At 35.0% G+C, this 22,179-nt stretch overlaps 1 protein-coding gene across 2 annotated transcripts in view; it reads left to right on the top strand.

Annotated features, from left to right (window-relative positions):
- TRIM33 (tripartite motif containing 33) overlaps nt 1-22,179 on the top strand; it is a 115,764-nt gene that overhangs the window by 78,947 nt on the left and 14,638 nt on the right. For both annotated transcript variants that reach the window (XM_058538857.1, XM_058538856.1), the window contains exons 5-13: nt 231-347; nt 3,406-3,520; nt 5,617-5,763; nt 6,238-6,355; nt 7,747-8,021; nt 8,629-8,793; nt 11,571-11,774; nt 18,796-18,928; nt 20,411-20,474. In XM_058538857.1, coding sequence (XP_058394840.1) covers nt 231-347; nt 3,406-3,520; nt 5,617-5,763; nt 6,238-6,355; nt 7,747-8,021; nt 8,629-8,793; nt 11,571-11,774; nt 18,796-18,928; nt 20,411-20,474 — 1,338 coding nt within the window. The remainder of the gene's footprint in view (nt 1-230; nt 348-3,405; nt 3,521-5,616; nt 5,764-6,237; nt 6,356-7,746; nt 8,022-8,628; nt 8,794-11,570; nt 11,775-18,795; nt 18,929-20,410; nt 20,475-22,179) is intronic.

The raw sequence follows: 22,179 nt of genomic DNA, 5'->3' as shown, positions 1-22,179 counted from the left end.
TTGAGTGATTGTTGTTTTTTTTTTTTGTCTTACAATGGCTTCTCAGGGTCTGGTCAGAAGGGAAGGGATTGGTAGTTAAAAATTGCTATTGAGGTGAGGTATGTGTGGCCAGCATAGAATGTTGATCATTTAAGTAAGGTTTCAAGATTGACTCATGCAGCAGTTCTTCATTTCCAAAATCTGAATAGTAAATTTTCTGTTTTAAATGTAGTTTTTGTTTTGGTTTTAAGGTATCAGTTTTTGGAAGAAGCGTTTCAAAACCAGAAAGGTGCAATTGAGAATCTACTGGCTAAGCTTCTTGAGAAGAAGAATTATGTTCATTTTGCAGCTACTCAGGTGCAGAATAGGTAAGTGTGTTGCCTTAAAACCATAATTTCACTTTAAGGATTATTAAACACAGTGTGTCCAGTTTAAATTTGTTTTTCTTTTATATTATATTAAGCATATTTTTTTAGAGGGATAAATTGTATAATTTGACTTTGGATTATAATATTTGTTAGTTAAGCAAAATTTAATTGACCAGAATTTTGAATACTCTTTTAGGATTCATCTTTGACTATTTTATAATTAATAAAACTCTAGTCTTTGTAAGCCTTAGTTAAATGTGGAAGAAGCAGTTACTATGTGGGGAGTTGAATTATAAAATTTAAACCTAAGACCATCTAGAGGACAGTGTAGAGGAGAGAGTATGAAGAGTGGTGGACAAATTTATTTTCCTCTCTGTGAAACAAGGATTGAAAACAGTACTTATCTTAGTAGTAGTATTATAAGATGAATATATAGCACAGTTTCTGACACATAGTAAACCCTCAAGTTTTAGCTGTTAGTATTTTATCAATAACACCATCAGTATTTAAAAATTCTATTTTGGTTCATTTCTAAGTAAACTAAATTTATTGGTAAGGCAAGTGGGAGTAAGTTCCATAAATGAGTAGATTGACAAGATTGGTACTCTTAATGTAGAAATACAAACACTTGGAGCTGGCATAATTAAAACCTGTATATTCTTGGAGGTATGAATAGGGTTAATATGCATTTATTCTTCAGATGCACAAATATTAGGACTTCTGGTTCTTCTAAAAAATTAAAATTCATTAATTTATGATGATTAAATGGCACATAGTAGATACTCAAAACATATTAAATAGATGAATAAATGAAAACAGTGCATTATACATTAGACAGTAAGGTGGTAGAACTATCAATTTAAGAAGTGATACCAAAGGAAAATAAAGGCTCTTCAGAGGTTGTAGATAATATGTAAATATATATACACACACAAATTCATGGATAGTTAGTTCTTATGGAAATGTCAGGATGTTTCAGATTATACTGCTGATATGTTGTGGGTGATGTTGGAGAGGATAACTGTCTTTTCATAAATTACAGATGGATCTCCCTTTCAGAGAAAGGATAGTGAGTTGGTTCATATGTCAGTCCCATATTTTTGTACATATGTTTTGTATTTTTGTACATACTTTGTATATATGTTCCTGAATCTGTGTAAAGAAGTGGAACAAGAGGTTTCTGTGTTATAAGATTGGAAAGGGTTGGGGTAATAAATGATTTCATCTCAAGAAGGCTTTAAAAAAAGTATTAAAATCTCAAATGATACTTCCCCTTTTAGACACATTCTTTGATGATCTATGTCTCTCTCTCTCTCTCTCTTTTTTTTTTTTTTGGTGAGGAAGATTGGCCCTGAGCTAACATCTGTTGCCAGTCTTCCTATTTTTGCTGAGGAAGATTAACTCTGAGTTAACATCTGTGCCCATGCTCCTCTGTTTTGTATGTGGGACACTACCACAGCATGGCTTGATGAGCCGTGTGTCGGTCCGTGCCTGGGATTGGAATCTGCAAACCGTGGGCCACCCAAGCGGAGTGCGTGAACTTAACCACTATGGCACCGGGCCGGCCCCTGATCTATCTCTTATTTTTTAATGTACATTCATTTTTTTCCCCTTCACATTTGAACATATAGTAGACATGCTTAAATCCAGTGAGAGTCTGATTGTGGCTAATTTTTCTCTGCTTTCAGCATGCTAAGTGATTTCAGTCTTTGAATCATTTTAAGTTCGAGTCTTATCTTTCTTATCACTAGTAGTAATCAGCACTCTCCTTTTTTTTTTTTTTTTGTGAGGAAGATCAGCCCTGAGCTAACATCCGTGTTAATCCTCCTCTTTTTTTGCTGAAGAAGACCAGCTCTGAGCTAACATCTATTGCCAATCCTCCTCCTTTTTTTTTTTTTCCCCAAAGCCCCAGTAGATAGTTGTATGTCATAGTTGCACATCCTTCTAGTTGCTGTATGTGGGACGCGGCCTCAGCATGGCCGGAGAAGTGGTGCGTCGGTGCGCGCCCGGGATCCGAACCTGGGCCGCCAGTAGCGGAGTGTGTGCACTTAACCGCTAAGCCACGGGGCTGGCCCAGCACTCGCACTTTTAAAAAGTGTCTTCCACTCACTTTAATAAGATAAGGATAGAATTGAATAAAATTTTCAAATAAGTGCCCAAACAAGCACTGATGTACAGACAAAGGAGGGAAAACTACATTATTATGACTCAGAGTAGTATTAAAGTCACTCAAATTTGAATTTGGCAAATGAAAGGCAATCTAGGGGTTGAAATATGTGAGTTATAGTTTGTACAGAAGTAGAATGTATAAAAGTTGAGGGCTACCTTCTTATGGTTGTTTGTTAGCATTTTATATATTTATATTGTTTGGATTCTCCCTTTCCTATTTTGTAAATAGCAAGGTATCACCTATATCATATTTGCAATCAAAACTTTCATAGCCACATGGGAGTTTATACCTATTTCTGAAACACCTAACAACTTTTTAAAAATGGATTGAAAATGTTTTATGCCCTTAACTGTATAAAATAGGAAATTATTATGAGAAGAACCTGTGGAAGTGGTATATCAGAACCCACATTTGAAGTGGTTAAATTATAAGTGAAAATAAACATTTCTAAGTTTAATTCCTACTGTTTGAAAAGATAATAATTATTGGTTGCAACATGGTTGTTTTGCACATTGTTCTTGCAAAGCGTTAAGATTAAGTAGAACCAATGTGCCTGATTTGACAATAACCAGCAATCATTGATGTCAGATATTTGTATATCACATTCATGTTATAGAAGCTAAAGGAGATTGCCATGTAGAGTAATAACTTGACCTTTATGAACTTAATTTAAAATTACCAAATATTTAATCCATTCTTTGTCTATATACATAACTTGTTTGGACCAAATTGAGTGGTCAGGTCTGCTGAAACATAAATTGTGCATTTTGTCACAAGTTTAATTTTAATTACTTGGTTAAGTGCCCAGTTGGATGAATTTCTGTAACAGTTGATGATTCAGAGACGTAGGATGAGTTGATAACCTAATGATGCATTTCTCTTATTCAGGATAAAAGAAGTAAATGAGACTAACAAACGAGTAGAACAGGAAATTAAAGTGGCCATTTTCACCCTTATCAATGAAATTAATAAGAAAGGAAAATCTCTCTTACAGCAGCTAGAGGTATGGTTCAAAGCCAAAATAAAACCAAAACTGCTTCTCTTGCTCTTTAGCTGTTTTAATGTTTATTGATAAGCTCTTTTAGTTTGGTGGTGGGGGGTATGTAAGTAAGTAAATTAAAAAAATTTTTTTTCATTTTCTTTTAGAAAATAGACCTTTTTTTGAGTTAGTTACTTTGTAGCCCAATTTAATAACACTGATTTTAGCTGTATAAATTAGGAGATAATGTTGTCCTTTTAGGAAAGAAAGAATTATTACTAAAATGTGGTGTAACTGAAGACAAAGCTGCCCTGCCACATTTTCCCGTCACCCCTAAGATAGGGCCTCAATTTACCTTTTACATACGAATGTATATTGGGATTCTGCTTGAGTCAGTTCTGTGTTTCACTTTATTTTTAAAATATTCCATAGTTTTGCTAAAAACACTACTCATTTTGAAATTTATAAACTTTTAAACTTACTGATAATTTTATTGTATTAGGTCTTTGTGTTGCATATTTTGAGATTAACATGTAGATGTAAATTTGTAGATGTGAATCCAGTCAGTTTGTGAAATCCAAATTAAGTTTTAATCAGATTCATCTCTAGTGACCACGGTTGATTGGTTCTCAAAATTTTGTGCTCTTAAGTAGGCTAAGATGATATGGGATTATGTTTTCTGCACCATTGAATAGTAACAGTTTAAACTATGTATTTGATTATTTAACTTCCATTATTATTAACCTCAAATTTACCGTAGTAGACTTTTTCTGTTCTGTTCCTTCTTAGAACATTGTAGAAATATTAGATGCATAGTTACATACAAATGAAAGAACTTATGTCACTAGAGTGATATTTCTGAATTTCTGTCTTTTAAAATATATCTTTCCGTTGAGACACAATTGTGAGATTAAAAGTACTCTCACACATATTGTTCAAATTGGAGGTCTTTTTCCTGTTGTATAGCCAGCCAGTTGCATTTAACTCGAATAGATGTTTGTTTTCAAAAGGGCAGTGTGAATGGAGAGCACTTAGCAGCAGCTATTTTTGATAGCTTTTAACTTATTGTAAATACATTTTAACTATAGGTCTTAAATAATGCTCTTAAACCATTTCAAGAACTTGTGAATTAAAAGATGCCCCTTAATGCTAAAGTATACATAAATAACTAGTGATAAATCTGCCACGTGCTCCTAACATGCTGATAATTTAAATAGGTGTTTTCTAGTGTAATATGTTCCTAAACTTTGTAAAATAGAGGTTTTCCTAAGCTTTATAAAAGGGATGATTTCCAGGACAGTTGTAAATCAAACTTCTGTCAGTTGAATACTTTTTATCTATTGATCATTATAAAATGAGCAACTTGTTTCCTCAGGATAAAAATTGTCCAGTAAACCAAGTTGAGTCATTTTTGTAAGAAAGTGATTAAGAATGAAGTAGGTTGGCATGCTGAATGTCAAAGTACACACGACTATCCTTTCTGGGAGTTTTAGTTCCTAGAAAGCAGTTTATTTCTCCTCTGCAACATTTCCCCCAAGTTGGTCTTTCCTTCAACCCTCACTCACTTCCTCGTTCTTTATGAACTTCTGTCATCTGAAGTTTCCCTAACTCTACTCTTAGAACTCTGGAATTCATCTTTTTCCTTTTGTCTTAAGTATTTAAAAGAAGAGAGGTTAACTTCAGCCTCCTGCCACACCAGTAGGTGGCACTGGTAACACAAAATTTTCTTAGGCCTGAGAAGTGTAGTGAGTTAAGAGTTTAAGATTATATAAAATTATTTCTAAAGGTCAGCTCGTTATGCTATAGACTCTGTATATTGCATTAGTCTAATAGAAAGACAATATTTTTAACAAAGACATTTCATCTTCTGAAGGAAAAGAGAGACATCAACTAACATTAATTTCTATATGTGGAATGTCTTTTTTAGCCTAGAGAACTATTTTTTAGTTCCACTTTTGTTAGTGGCTTTTCCTTTGATCTTAGGCTCATTAAATAATGAGGAGCATGTCAACTTATCCTGTTTTTAAAAAGAAATATAGGTATTGTGTTCATTCGTGATAGAAATTATAAGTTGATTTTTTTCATATAGAATTCTTCATGAACCTCTTGTTCTGTTTCAGAATGTCACAAAAGAAAGACAGATGAAGTTACTGCAGCAGCAGAACGACATCACAGGCCTTTCGCGGCAGGTGAAGCACGTTATGAACTTTACAAATTGGGCGATTGCGAGTGGCAGCAGCACAGCACTACTGTACAGCAAACGACTGGTGAGACACACAGTATCTTTATTTTTCTTGAAATTGACTTTACTAAGATGTTATTTATAGTCAGTGAACTGCACCTGTTTAAAGTGTAGATTTTGAATTTTGTGAAATGTAACCACCACCACATCAAGATATAGAAAATTTCCATCACTCACAGAAGGTTCATTGTTCCTCTTGACCCTTGGCCCTAGGCAACCATTAGTCTGATTTCTGTCATTTTCTAGACTTTGATATAAGTGGAATCCTACAGTATTTACTATTTTGAAGATATTTACTATCATAATGCAGTTAATCACCAGAAATGGCAGCAATTCATGCATGTGCGTTTGATTGCTAATATAGATAGTCTTTTAAACACTGACACTGTCTCATTTGAGACTGACACTGTGGGGCTACATGAGCTTTTATGTCTTTATCTTGTATGTTTTCTCAAGTAATATTTAATTTTAAGACTAATGTGAATTTTTTCCCTTTAAGATTACTTTTCAATTGCGCCATATTTTGAAAGCACGGTGTGATCCTGCCCCTGCTGCTAATGGAGCAATTCGTTTCCATTGTGATCCCACCTTCTGGGCAAAGAATGTAGTCAATATAGGTGAGAAATAATTAGTTTTATGAATATAACTTGGAACACTGAATTAGGAAGAGAGAAAGCATCTAAGCAAATTTTAGATAAAGTTTTTTAATTTTGCTCTAACATAAACTTCTTGGAAAATATGTTCTTCATTGGAAACTTACTGGAGCTATGTTCATTACGTCTTTAAGAATGTCGAGCGTCTCCTCTATAAAGTTTTTAAATATGTGTATCATTTCTAACTTTTCCCTACATTTTTTAAAATTGATATTGTTTTATATCAGAATCTTAGCAAATGGGTCTTCATTCTCTGGAAGAATTTCTTAGATGCTTAGTAGTTTGTATATTAATTGTACCAAATTGTCCACTAGAGGAGGACCTCCAGGATGCTGCTATATCTGAAAGTCATGTCCTGAGGAATGTTTGAAAGATAAGAGTAGCTCTTTTAATGTGGAAGAGAAATGGACTTTGCTTTTGTTACTCCACAGTGTGGACCTAAGGACTGTAGGTTGAAGTTACAGAGAGACAGACAAACAGCTCAATTTTAAACAACACGAAACCCTGAAAACTTCCCAACAATTAGGGCTGTCTACAGATTGAGTAAACTCACTTTGAAAATAGTCGCATCTTCACCGTTGGAAGTTGTAAAACCAGAGGTGGATGGCCTTCTGTAAAAGTAATCTTTGTGTATATTCAAATTTGGCTGCGGTCTTAGACATTGGCAAACTTTTTCTGTGGCATGGTAGCTAAGTTTGGTTTTTACATTTTAAAGGGTTGTAAAAACAAACAAAAACCAAAGAATATATGACAGATTTTATGTGGCCTGCAAAGCCTAAAATATTTGGCCTATTACAGGAAAAGTTTGCCAACTCTACCTTAGATCACACCTTCCTAAAATTTGCCTTCTGTTCCTAGAAAGCAGAGGGGCTCTGTGAGAAGCAAAGAAAATTGTCATTTCTAAGGACATAGTGGTTTAAAACATTCAGCATTTCCACAGAAGACAGTTTTGGAGCAATGTAATAGTCTGCCCTGCACATTTTGGCAATTCAAAGGAAGATAGAGTTAGTGTTGGCAATTTGAGTATCTTTGAATCTTGTCAGGGGAGAATTGATTTAGACTGACTAGATTGGCCTTTTTAAATATTTCTTTCTGCTGTTTAATTTTCTGTATACCTGTGTTAATAAAGAATAAGGGCAGAAAATATATTGTTCTGAATAATCAAAGGTCAATCATTTGGCTTTGGTCTATGTTAGGTTTCTGATCTTCATCATCTTTAAACCTAGCTCACATCCCTACTGGAAGCTCTGATTGATGATAGTTGTCAGAGAAAAGAGGAAAGATAGTGATTAATCCACAAAGTAGATGATTTAGTCGGTTATATGCAAATTATTCTCATTTTTTAAATCCTTCAGGTAATCTAGTAATAGAGAGTAAACCAGCTCCTGGTTATACTCCTAATGTTGTAGTTGGGCAAGTTCCTCCAGGGACAAACCACATTAGTAAAACCCCTGGACAGATTAACTTAGCACAGCTTCGACTCCAGCACATGCAACAACAAGTATATGCACAGAAACATCAGCAGTTGCAACAAATGAGGATGCAGCAACCACCTGCACCTGTACCAACAACAACGACAACAACACAGCAGCACACTAGACAAGCAGCCCCTCAGATGTTACAACAACAGGTGAGTGTTACACCACTTTTTGAAGTGATTATGAAGACCTCAAGACTACACTCTGTCCTATATAGATGAGTTACACATTTCATTTACTAGCAGGGACAGAGCTCAAAAGTCAGAGTTTAAATGTTTGCTCTGGGTATGGCAGGGATTTGGGGGAGGTGTGAGGACGGACAGTAAGTAAATACTTACCATGGGAAATAAAACTAACTCACTAGTACTGTGGAGGTATGCAAGTTTTTATCCCTCCATACCAGATCTTTTTTGCTTTCCACCTGTGGTTTTGCACCAGAGAACCAGATTGTTTCTGTCCACGATCTGATATGTTATTTAGGCATTTGTTCAAATCATTCCCATCTGTGTATCTCTCCTGCTTTCCCCTCCCCCATCCAAATCAAAACTGTTAATCCATGGTTAGATAAATTAATGTTGATATGCTTTAAACACACACATATACTGAGAGAAAGGGCTTGGGCTAGAGATGAGGGGAATAATGTACACTTTTTACTTTATGCCCCTCTATCCTGACTGAATTATTTTTACCAGAACATTTTATAATTGAAAGATTAATTTATTTAAAAAATTATATAAATGCAATTTCTGCCTTTTGTAGCCTCCAAGATTGATCAGTGTGCAAACAATGCAAAGAAGCAACATGAACTGTGGAGCTTTCCAAGCCCATCAGATGAGATTGGCTCAGAATGCTGCCCGAATACCAGGGATACCCAGGCACAGCGGCCCTCAATATTCCATGATGCAGCCACACCTCCAAAGACAAGTATGCCTAGAGTTACATTTGTAAGAATCCTACAATTTTAAAACTAAAAGACACCATTTTTCTTAATCAGTTGTTGGGGGGTAGGTCATTAATGCCTTTGAGAATTTGATTAATGCTATGTATCTTCTTGTTCCAGAAAAATACACATACATATGAAATTTTGTATTCAATTTTAAGAGCTTTTTTGATCCAGTAAACCCATTATATACTGTGGGTTGAGAACCCCCAATCTAGTCCAACCAATTCATTTTATGGAAGTGAAAAACAAAGGAGCTTGTTATTTACCCACAGTCACAAGAGATAATGGTAAAATCAAGATTAGAACCTTAGTTTCCTGAAATTGTTCCTCTGATCTTTTAATGCAACATTTGGAGCCTAATATATAAAAAGGACTTTGAAAACAATAGAGCTATGGTATATGTAATTTTATTATTTATTTATTTATTTATTTAGTCTTCTCTCTACTCATTATTGTTCTTTTTAGGGTATAGACTTGCCTACTCTTAAAGATAAGTGTATTTAGAGACATTTTTTCTAATCTTAGCTTGAATAGTAGATTATATTTGTATAGGAGGTATGATTATAAAATGAGGCTACTTTTACATAGATTTCTAGTTATAAAATAATAAAGTTCATTTTATAACTGTTGGTGTGATGTTTCTCAAAGCATGCTTTCAAGACCATTAGAATGACTGAGGGGCCTTGTCAGAAATAGATGCTGAGCCATACCCACTGAATCAGTATTTTCAGGAGGGGAGTACTTGGGAATACGTAAAACTTCTGCTAACTCGCTGAGATCAGTCTGCATACCAACGTTGGACAAACACTGTCCTGGAGCAGTAGTCCTTCAACTTTTTGGCCGAAGTACCCCTGGAAAGACTTTTGAAATATATGCACTCTCTCACATTTGAAGGTTAACATTTAAAAGTTCCATTATAAGTTTAAGTTTAAGTAGTTCTGAAGGACATACTTTCTGGTATATTGTAAATATTGACGTTATAAAGTAAAACACTTATATCGTTGTTGTAAATGAATCCACTGGAATCCCAAATACCATAGCAAGTTGTTTTTGAAAGTCAAAATTTTATACTCCCTCTTCTCCTTGGACTTGATTTTCTCTTCTACTTCCTCTATAGAATTTTATCTAAATATATTTATATTAGACATAGGCATCCCTATTTTAATTTAAAAATTCTTAAATTTCCAGTGACAGTAAAGCTATTATTAAGCTTTAGAACTTTTTCTTTGGACCGAATTATCATTACAGTTATTCCTATACAACTGTTTAAACACAGAAATATATTTACATGGTTTAAGAATATTAGGAAACATAAAAAGTAAAATTCCTTTAGATATACATTTCTTTGTGAGACAGATGGAGCCTTTTTTCCCTTCCTATTCATTTATGTATGTTTGTTACTTGTTAGAGTAAGTCAGAATTCATGGATCTTTATTATTACTAGTTTGTTTTTTGGGTTTTGTTTTCATGTGATGATTGGGAAACTTGTTCACAAAAATATGTATCTGGAAATTAAAAGAATTTTCCTTATTCTTTGAACTTTTTCTAGGTTATAAGCTGAAACTCACAGTGAGCTATCAAAACTATTTTAAAGTTCTTTTTATCAGGTGACAGCTTCTTTAGGTCTTTATTTTTCGTGATCATCAAGTATCAGAACCCACTTAAAGATTTGTTACCCAGTTTTTGGAGCCAGTTACTTTCTCAAGAACTTTATTTCCAATTGTACCTTTGCCTGTCTCTCCAGGAGGTTTTTTTTACCCTGGGGCAATGTGCTAAAATAAGATTAGGAATGAGTCAGAGATGTGCTTTTTTTGGGAGAAGGGCAGTTGTGAAAGAAGTAGTAGAAAAGGAGTACCTGCAGACCACGGCACATTCTTAGGTAAATGTGGTTTCCTTTAGGAAAAAGTACATATGAAGGTTGAGGATCCAGACATTAATTTCCTTAAAAGTGTTCACATACCCGTGTACCCCTAGTTCGTGGAAAACCTTCAAGTATTACCAGGGAGTAAGTACCCTTTGGAAGAGTGCAGAAGCTACAGAATCAGACTAACCAACTGTCTCAGAACATTGTGCTTAGACTTAAGGACCCCTACAGAAATCTGAATGTTAGAATTTTTAATTTTTAAATATTTCAAATGATTTATTTGTATGTGTATAGTAATTTATTTCCCAAAGATTTTCATCTATATTATCTTAAATGATCCTCATAAGAACCCTCACAATGACACAGATGAGGTATTATCCACATTTCTGATTTCCTAGATTATGTGATTTGCCTACAGTCACACAGTATTAGAGTCAGGAATTAATGTCATGTTTCCATTTGTAAATTCATTGTTCTTTTCTACGATATCAATTACACAATTATTTTTATTTTAAAAAAAGACAGAAGAGTGAAAGAGGAATATAGACAGAACATTGGCTTTCCTGATGTTTGAAGACTCGGGAGCTTCCAGATCATCTATTTATATACATGTTTGTTCTGAAATAAGATTATGTCACCAGGCTGACAGCTTGAAAATTATTGGCAAGCCTCTTTTTCCCCAAAGACTACACATAAATGAATAGAAAAATGAAAGGCCAAGTTTGAATTATTATTCTTTTCCTGTATAACTTTGAGAGGACCTGCTTCTTTGTTTCTCAGCCGCAGATATCAACACTTGTGTATCCTTCATAAACTAAAAATTGTTGTCAAGGTATAGTTCATATTAGGATATCCTAGCAGGTCAAGTAATGATAACATCTTCTTTCCTAACAGCACTCAAACCCAGGGCATGCTGGACCCTTTCCTGTTGTGTCGATGCACAACAACACCACAATCAATCCAACCAGCCCTACTACAGCTACTATGGCAAATGCAAATCGAGGTCCCACCAGCCCATCTGTTACAGCAATAGAGCTAATCCCCTCAGTTACCAATCCAGAAAACCTTCCATCGCTGCCAGATATTCCACCCATACAGGTTTGTATTTAAGTTGAATGCGAGATTCAAAAACCTTGTGTTAATTAGGGTGTTTTTTTAAAATTCAGGAGCAGCATTTTTTTGAAATTTCCAAAGAGTAGAGTATAAATTAATTTGAATTTTAAAAAGTTACCTGTGCTAAAACTAACACTCTTCAGTATTTTAAAGTTATAGGGCATCAGCTTTGCTAATCTTTCTACCACCTGCCAACAGGCAAACCTTGTGTTAGATGAAGCACTCCTGGTGTGAGTTTGGATCCAGAGAGGAGACCAGGACCAAAGTGTGGTCATATCTTTGTCAGTCCTCCGTTAGGTCCAAAAGGGATAGTTAACCTCTGTGTAAACAGGTTGGACTGAGAAAGGAAGAGGTTGGAAGGTCTAGATATCAGGCATGTTGGGGTGTATACTGAGAGAGGAAGTAATAGTGAGGAATAGAAAATGGAACATGATGGGTCTCTGAGGCGTCTTTTCCCTTTCACCTGTAACATTTTCCTGAAGAAAAATATCTTTCAGGGCCTTCTGGAATTTCATTAATTCATTTGAATTAAAAGAATTTTATTTTTAAATGTAAATATAAGCTTTGAAGGCTATACTCCTTCATCTCCTCATGTGTTGTATGAGTTATTCAGAGTCTAGGGTCACCATGGGAGCAAAGAGCAGTGAAACTAAGACGTTAGGACCTTGACTCTCTCTGTGGCTGCAGTTTAATATTTTTATGTATTTAGTGGATTTATGAGAGTTAGCTTTAAGGGATGTTTCCGTAACTTAAAATAGTTTCAAAATCACTAACTCATTGTGAATTCTCTCAATCTGATTGCTTCCCTGATATTAGGAGAGGTATTTTTTGGCTAAGCGAATGATACTTGTATTGGTGCTGAGAGTACTGGACTACAGTCATGCGCTGCATAATGACATTCCTGTGAACGATGGACCGTATATGTGACAGTGGTCCCATGAGATTAGTACCATATAGCCTAGGTGTGTAGTAAGCTATACAATCTAGGTTTGTGTAAGTACAGTCTGATCACACAACGATGAAATCACCTAACGATGCATTTCTCAGAATTATCCCCATTGTTAAGCAACACATGACTGTATATAGAATGGAAAATTTTGGAATATATCTATAAAAAATAAAATTTCTAATTTGTAAGCTTATTTACAAAGTACTTTCACAGGCAGTATATCAGTTTAATGCTTGACATCATCTCATATGATATGTAGTATCCCTATTTGATGAATGAGAGTGAAGAGAGGTTAGTGACTTTCTCGGAGTCACCCAGTAAATGGAAAAGTTGGAATTCAAAGCCCAGATTCCTGATTACAAGTCCAGTTCTCTCCCCATTATACGTAGAGATAGCATAGAGGTAGTTTGCAATTGTACACCTGGGAAGGTATAGTATTGAGAAGCTTTGGGGAACCAGAGAGAGGTATGTACAGTGTTAAAGGAGTCATTCAGGTTTTGTTAAGCATTTCCTGTCAACTAAAGTCCTTGGGGATTGAGGATAAAAAGATAAACAAGACTTGGTTTCAGTTCTTAAAGAAACTTTCAAAGGGAGAAGGAAGGTTGCTAATATCAAACTTAATGTAAGTTGCTAGGGCTACTCTGACCTTGGTTCAGTTTTTTCTCACATAGACTAGATGGTGGAAGTGTAGATGCTTCCCATCTTTGAAAAGTGTGGCATCAAAAGGGGAATGGGCCCATAATAGACTTTCCCTGTCATCTTGCCTAGAAGAACTTTGAGATCAAGACAAGAAACTCTGGAATATGTCCCCTCCCATCTTTTACTTTTTAAGGTGGAATAGGAGAAGCAGAATCCATGCCTTCTTCTATGAACTTCTCTTCCTCGCAGACATGTTGTCTAACCTTATTTTTATTTACTGATTTATTAGAAGTATCATCGACTTTTAGAAATTGAGATATAATTCACATACCATAAAAATCCAACTTTTAAAAATGTACAATTCATTGGTTTTTAATATATATTCACAATATTGTGCAACCATCACCACCATTTAATTCCAGAACATTTTCCTCACCCCAAAAGAAATTCTGTACCCATTAGCAGTCACTTTCCATTTTCCTCTCTCCTAACCCCTGGAAACCACTAATTTACTTTCTGTTTCTATGGATTTGCCTATTCTGGACATTTTGTATCAATGGAATTATACAATATAGGGCCTTATACAATATGTGGCTTTTTGTGTCTGGCTTCTTTTACTTAGCATAATGTTTTCTAGGTCCACCCATGTTGTAGCGTATATCAGTACTCAATTTCTTTTTATGGCTGAATATTCTATTGTATGGGTATACCACATTTATTCATCCATTCACCAGTTGATAGACATTTGAGTTTCCACTTTTTGGCTGTAAGGAATAATGCTGCTGTGAACATTTGTTTGTGTACAAGTTTTTGTGTGAAGATAGGTTATCAGGTTTCTGTGGTAAATTTCTAGGAGTGGAATTTCAGGGTCATATTGTGAGTATGGTTAAGTGTTTGAGGAACTGCCAAACTATTTTCCACAGTGGCTGTACCATTTTACATTTCTACTAGCAGTGCATGAGGATTTCAGTTTCTCCACATCACAACAGCTGTTATCGTCACATACTTTTAAAAGCAATTAGAGGTGATTTCTGCAAAAGTACAACCACAGTAAGAAGTAGTTAACCATATGAACCAGAAATGGAAAGGGAAGCAAACCTATCATCTCTTGAAGAATCACCTAAATTTTTCTCCTATCCTGTAGTTTCCATGGTATGATAAAAAGAAACCTGGGGGAGGCTACACAGGAAACAGACAAGGTAGCATTAACTATGCAATGCCAACAAGACATAAATACAAAGGCAATTTTGGGTATTTGTTGATATGTCTCAATACTGCTTATTACAGCCATCTAGTGTAGAGTAGAAGTTGATTTAAATAGAATTCTCTCAACCTGAATTAATTTTTATTTTGCTGTACCATCCGTCTCCAGCATAGTGATAATGCATATTAGTAATTTTGACCTTGAGGGGGGGATATATGATAACCCTGAATATTTTTTGAATAGATATATGAATATAAGATTCTGGCCAGATTAGATTATAATTAATAGATCTAGTGTTCTAATGATTTATTTTATTAAATTCTTTGTGAACAGTTTTCCATATATGGCATACTTAGTAACTGTTAATTTATCTGGATATTATACTTGATATTAGGAAGTATTGGGAAAACTGTGTTTCTGATATCCACATGTAAATTTAAGTGTTAGAGAATACCCAGTTCTGTACTGTGTTCCCAACACTGGCTAAATTAATCAGTCTTTTCCATATTCACTACCCTGACATAAAAATTATGTTGATTTCATTTACATTTCTGTTATTTGTATGGTTGGTTATCTTTTCTTAGGTTCATTGGTTGTTTGTATTTCTTCTGTGGATTTTTTTTTTTCCTTTTAATTCATAGAAATTATTTGTATAACACATGTTCCATGCAATTACTCAAGGATGCTCAAGAAACAATGGTTTAATGAATAAATAAATTAATATTTTTTCCAGTTAGACCTCTAACTTTATTTTGACTCTTCATGTCTAGTGAAACTTGGAGGTGAATGCTTCAGCTAGCATTTCCCTGTTAGAGATGTAATGGTGTCAGGGAAGCCCTTCTATGTACTTTCGGTTTGCCTCTTCCTAATCTGTCCAATCTTCTAGCCTTAGGGTTGTCCCTCTGGCCAGAGATAAAAATTGCAGGTGGGAGAGTATAAAAGGAGTGGGAGTAGAGGTAGGTAACATGGGACTTTCATGTCTGTTTTGAATCATCCCCTCCTCCTCTATGTTTACGTAAGATGTAGCCCAGCTTCCATCTGTGGCCCACATTAGGAGCTGCCCCTCTTCACAAATCTCCCAGTTGACTTTAGTTGCAGTTAGGGATTCTCCTGTAGTTACAGCCTACAAGTGAATCCTTGGCCAATAGCTGTGACCACCGAACAGGCACAATTACTAGTATCCCTTAATTGTCCCTCCAGCTAGCCCATAGCCTACTCTCACCTTCAGCCCTGTATGTCTCTAACATGAAGTTTTTTAAAGGCTTTAGTGAGAAAGACTTTTATTGAGAAAGGCCTGTTTACCTTTTTTTTATTATTTCTCGTCTTTTTAATGATAGCCATTCTAACAGGTGTGAGGTGATTTCTCATTGTGGTTTTGATTTGCATTTCCTTGATGATTAGTGATGTTGAGCACCTTTTCATGTACCTGTTGGCCATCTGTGTGTCTTCTTTGGAAAAATGTCTACTCAGATCTTCTGCCCATTTTTTAATCAGATTATTCTTTTGCTATTGAGTTGTATGAGTTCTTCATATATTTTTGGATATTAAGCCCTTATTAGATATATGATTTGCAAATATTTTCTCCTATTCAGTGGATTGCCTTTTATTTTTTTGATGGTTTCCTTTGCTGTGCAGAAGATTTTTAGTTTGATGTAGTCCCACTTGTTTATTTTTTCTTTTGGAGTCAGATCAAAAAAGTCATCACCAAGACCATTGTCAAGGAGCTTTACTGCCTTTGTTTTCTTCTGGGAGTTTTATGGTTTCAGGTCTTACATTCAAGTCTTTAAAACTGTTTTGAGTTAATTTTTGTGTATGGTGTAAGAGAGTGGTCCAGTTTCATTCTTTTGCATGTGGCCGTCCACTTTTCCTAGAACCATTTATTGAAGAGACTGTCCTTTCCACATTGCATATTCTTGGCTCCTTTGTCTTAAATTAATTGACCATATATGTGTGTGATTATTTCTGGACTCTCTATTCTGTTTCTTTGATCTATGTGTCTGTTTTTATGCCAATACCATACTGTTTTGATTACTATAGCTTTGTAATATAGTTTGAAATAAGGACGTGTGATGCTTCCAGCTTTGTTGTTTTTTCTCAAGTTGCTTTGGCTATTTGGGGTCTTTTGTGGTTCTGTATAAATTTTAGGATTGTTTGTTCTATTAATGTGAAAAATGCCATTGGAATTTTGATAGGGATTGTATTGAATCTGTAGTCAAGCAATCTTTGGGTAGTATGGACATTTTAACAATATTAATTCTTCTAATCCGTGAGCATGGAATATCTTCATTTATTTGTGTCTTCGATTTCTTTCATCACTGTCTTACAGTTTCTAGTGTATAGGTCCTTCACCTCCTTGGTTAAATTTATTCCCAGGTATTTTATTCTTTTTGATGCAATTGTAAATGGGATAATTTTCTTTTTCTTTCCTTTCTTTCTTTTTTTTTTTTTTTTTTGCTGAGGAAGATTCACCCTGAGCTAACATCCGTCACCAATCCTCTTTTTTTTGCTTGAGGAAGATTAGCCTTGAGCTAATATCTGTGCCAGTCTTCCTCTATTTTTTTGTATGTGGGACACAGCCACAGCGTGTCTGGTGAGTGGAGTAGGTCCGTGCCTGGGACCCGAACCTGCGAACCTGGCCCACCAAAGTGGAGCGTGTGGGACTTGAACCACTCTGCCACAGGGCCTGGCCCGGGATGATTTTCTTAATTTCTCTTTCTGATAGTTTGTTAGTATATAGAAATGCAACAGATTTTTGTATATTAATTTTACTGAAGTTTACTGAATTCCTTTAACAGTTTTTTGGTGGTGTCTTTAGGGTTTTCTATATGTAATATCATGTCATTTGCAAATAGTGACAGTTTTACTTCTTCCTTTCCAATCGAGATGCCTTTTATTTCTTTTTCTTGCCTAATTGCTCTGGGAACAACTTCCAGTACTATGTTAAATAAAAGTGATGAGAATGGGCATCCTTGTCTTGTTCCTGATCTTAGACGAAAAGCTTTCAGCTTTTTACCACTAAGAATGGTGTTAGCTGTGGACTTGTAATATATGGCCTTTATTGTGTTGAGGTACATTCCCTCTATACCTACCTTGTTGAGAGTTTTTATCAAATTGATGTTGAACCTATTTACTTTTGGAGGGAGTCCTCCCTTGCCTCTGATATGTTGTGAGCTGCTTTATTCTGGTCATTTTCTTATCATTCCAGTTCTGCTTGGTTTATATCTATAGTTTTCTCTAAAATTTCTACCTTGTTGACATCATTCCCTGTTTATAGCCATGAAAATCAGTGTGATTTTGAGAGGAAAGGAGAGCAAGAAGTGAATGTATATGTTCAGTTTTCTTGAACAAGAAGTAGATCTGCATAAAAAGTAATCTGGCCTCTAGCAGGAGGGATTAAAAGGGTCAAGTGTGGGTACAAGTAGACAAGCATGAAGATTAGGAATCATTTAATAATAGTTTGATGATCTCTTATATGAAATAGTGTGAAATTTTAGTTAAGGTAATTTTCATAATTAAATAGTATCTGTTTACTATTTCTTACGTCAATATTTTCTCATTTCCTCATCACAGTCTTCAGTGTAGGTGGGATGTTTTAAAGATAGGAAACTGATGTTCAAGTTGGGAACCAGCCCAAGTCATAGTGCCAGATCCTCTGGCTTTAGCTTAATGCCTGTAAGTGAGAAAAGGGCTTGGTTCTCCTATTGACTGCCTCGTTTTTGTGCATAGTAAGGGACTTTATATCTCAGGAGAAGGACTTTCTGTTGAGTATAAAAACTTTTCAAAGCTTTAAGTTACTTACTAACATGATTAAATTTCTATTGAGGTGAATGATTCTGGCAGGACTATGGATGTTGAAATAAAGGGAGGGACTGGGGACAAGGATACTGAAAAATAGGATCCTGCATCAACTTTGAGAAAAGGCAAAAGTGTCAGTGTGTCAGCTATTTTCATAGTAGAACATGAAGGATTTAGTGGATTACTGGGTTTTTTTCTTGAGCTGCTGGGTATTTGTTGAGTAATATTAATTATAGCTTTATCACATAAACTTTATACTGTGTGGTCCTCAGGGGAGCCTAAGGAAGCGATAATTAAGCCAAGTTTGATACAGGACAATCTGTTTATTAATAAACAGTGAGCATAAAAGCAATTATACTAATGAAATTAATAACTTCTCTGCTTTAATCAAAGCAAATTTATCTTTTCTTTCTCTTTAGTTGGAAGATGCTGGTTCAAGTAGTTTAGATAATCTACTAAGTAGATACATCTCAGGCAGTCACCTACCCCCACAGCCTACAAGTACCATGAATCCCTCCCCAGGACCCTCTGCCCTATCTCCAGGATCATCAGGTAAAGTCAACTGAGGTACTGCCTCATTTCTTTATCACCTAAAGTATCTCTCAGTATATGTGTTAGTTAGGGTTCTCCAGAAAAACAGAACTAATAGGAGTGTATGTGTGTCTGTGTAGAGGGAGATTTTAAGGAATTGGCTCATGTGATTGCTAGGGCTGGCAAGTCCGAAATCTGTAGGGCAGGTATGCAAGCTGGGGACCCGGGGAAGAATTGATGTTATAGTCTTGAGTCTGGAGGCAAAATTTCTTTTTCCTCTGGGGACCTCAGTCTTTTCTCTTAAGGCCTTCAGCTGATTGGATGAGACCCTCCCACGTTATGGAGGTTGATCTGCTTTACTCAAAATCTACTGATTTAAAGGTTAATCACATCTAAAAAAAGATACCTTCAGAGCAACATCTAGACTAGTGTTTGGCCAAACAGCTAGGTACTATATTCTAGCCAAATTACCACATAAAATTAACCATCATAGTAACATCATATTTTTTTTCCTGGTTGTTCTAATGATTTTTCTTCAAATAGGGTTGAGTCTTCAGCTAACGGAAGTAATATTGATGTATATCTGTGATGTACACTGTTCAGAACTCTAATGTACACCTCCCCCAATCTTCAGTTGTATTCATGTTCTTTGTTGGATTTGTAGATATATTTACTTCCCATGTCTTGTATTTTACGATACAGAGAATCAGTTGAAGAGTTCTTTGGTTTCAGCCCAAGTTTAAGACACTTTGTAAAATAATGAAAAATTAAAAAATTGTTTAAAAAACAAGAGTTGAAGAAAAGCAAGTGAATTTTCAAATTGTAATTTCAAAATAAAAACTTAAATTTACTGGAAAGTATTAAAATGTGACTAATCATAAGTCAGTGAGATACAGATCTCTTCCAAAGTCCCAATTGATTTATTGACCCTATTACCATGAATGAATAATTAAAGCAACTCCAAACAGATTGACAGGGCGGAAGTGGTTAGGGAATATATTTTTCTGGTATAAATTAAATGTTATTTCTTTCTTACTGAAGCGGATCATCTCATTATTTCTAGAGTGAGAATACTTCAAATTTAAATGTAGGTTTTGTATGAGATGCATCATTAATACAGTTTTTGAGTCATATAATTATTGAGGTTTAATATAATTATTCCAGAACTTCTGAAAAAAGAATAATTAATAGGAATCCAAGTAGGATATTTACCAGATGACTTGGAGCGGGATGGCAAATAGCTTTCTCTTGATCTGGTGGTTTTCATTGATTGAATAGCGTTTCTCTGGGGAGGATTCTGAGAATGGCGTCTGGGCTTAGCTGAAAGAATCTGGTTGATGTCTGCCAAAGGTTACATGTGCTATCCCTGATTTCAAGACTAAGACTAGGTATGATTTCCAAGAATTTCTGAATTGCATTATAATAATCTTGAATTCTGTAACTAGTGGGTAAAATTCTGAATGTTCTTATCTGCATTGATGTTCACTTTGACTTATTTTTCAGGTTTATCCAATTCTCACACACCTGTGAGACCCCCTAGTACCTCTAGTACTGGTAGTCGAGGCAGGTGAGTATTATATTATTAATAGCTTTTTTTTGCCTTTGTATTAAGAAAAATTTCAAATATGTATTTTACAAAGTAGAATATTACAGTGAACTCCCATATACTTAACAAACCAGCTTCAACAATTATCAAGTTATGGCCAGTCTGTTTCATCTGTACTCCCACCCATTCCCCCTTGGTCTGGATTATTTTGAAACAAATTTCAGCCATCTTATCATTTCACTTGCAACTATTTCAGTATATATCACTTAAAGGTAAGCATTTAAAAATTTTATAACCACAGAACCAGTATTACACCTAAAAAAATTGAACAGCTAATTCTTTGACAATAGTAGAGATCTAGCTAATTTTCAGATTTCCCAATTTTTCCCATAAATGCCTTTTCTTAAAAAAAACTTCTTATATCAGATTCAAATAAGGTCTGTACATTGCCATAAACAGATATGTTGAGGTCAAAATCAATGTCTTTTTTAAAGCAATGTATTGTTTCTCCTACAGAATTTTTCCATTTCCCCACCTTGTCATTTTAAATATACTGCCTGTTGTTTTTTCTCTACATTGGTATTTAGATCAGGAGATTTGATCAGATTCAGGTTTGACTGGGGGAAAGGTATGGGAGAATACTTCATTGGTGGTGGGTGTGTTCTTCCATCAAGGGCACATAATGTCTTGTTGTTTTTGTTTGTTTTTGTGATAGCAACCATTGATGATCATTGATTGCCTAGCTCTATTATTTTTTTAAACTGGTTGAAAACTGATAATTATTTTATCATTCCTTTTTTTATTAGTTTAGAATAATTCTGTAAAGAGAAACGTTCTGTCGTCAACTGTTTGGTTATAGAAAAGGCAAAATAAACTGATTCTTTCTCTTTATTTACTTAATAATAATGAGTTGATTCCCAGCACCCTCATCAGTGACCAATGAGTTTTATTATTAACTTTATGAACTCATATATTTAGACATATTTTATATGTTCTAAATCATTATAGATGTTATTTTTATTGATGTTTAAATTGTTCCACGTTTGGCCTGTCAGAGCTTTTTGAAGTTGGCTCCTCAGTCCTTTTGTTATAACCCTAGTAGTCTTTGAAAACTTCCTTGTTTCCTGTTATGAAACGATATTCCAGGTTTGTCTTGTACATTTCCTGCTTCGGGCATGGAATCAGCCATTTCTCTAAGAAATCCTAGTCATCTTAGTGGGGAAATGGTGCTTGGAGACAATCTTCTGAGTACTAGGGGCACTTATTGCCACTGAATTGTTCATTGTTTCTTACACCTTTTTGGTGGACAGAGCTAAGAAATAGGGGAGAGAGAATGCATGTTGTGTTAAGATAAAATACAATAAATGTTGACAGATTTTACTCTTTAGTTTGAATAACTTAGTACAATGCAGGAAAGATTTTATTTAAGATATATGAGTGTTTTTTATTTGTGTATATATGTATGCAGTTTGAAGACTGGTCCTATTAAATGCTTCATTGACTTTTTAATTATACTTTTTAAATAATCAGTACTTTTAGAAGAAAAGTACAAATTGAGTGAAAAAGGTAAGCATTCTCAGTAACAATACAGTCTTACCAGTTATTCACTTCTCTTGCCAGTGGTTTTGCTTTGTTGTCTAGATAGAAATGATTAGTCATGTACCCCTCCCCTTAGCCTGTGATTACAGTGATTCAAATAAGGATGTTCTGGGTTGTTTGCTACTTG

The sequence above is a fragment of the Diceros bicornis genome, chromosome 4 (assembly GCF_020826845.1).
Source record: "Diceros bicornis minor isolate mBicDic1 chromosome 4, mDicBic1.mat.cur, whole genome shotgun sequence".
Classification (NCBI taxonomy): domain Eukaryota; kingdom Metazoa; phylum Chordata; class Mammalia; order Perissodactyla; family Rhinocerotidae; genus Diceros; species Diceros bicornis.
The sequence above is the reverse complement of the archived record's forward strand: the minus strand, read 5'-3'. Positions and strand labels throughout refer to the sequence as shown.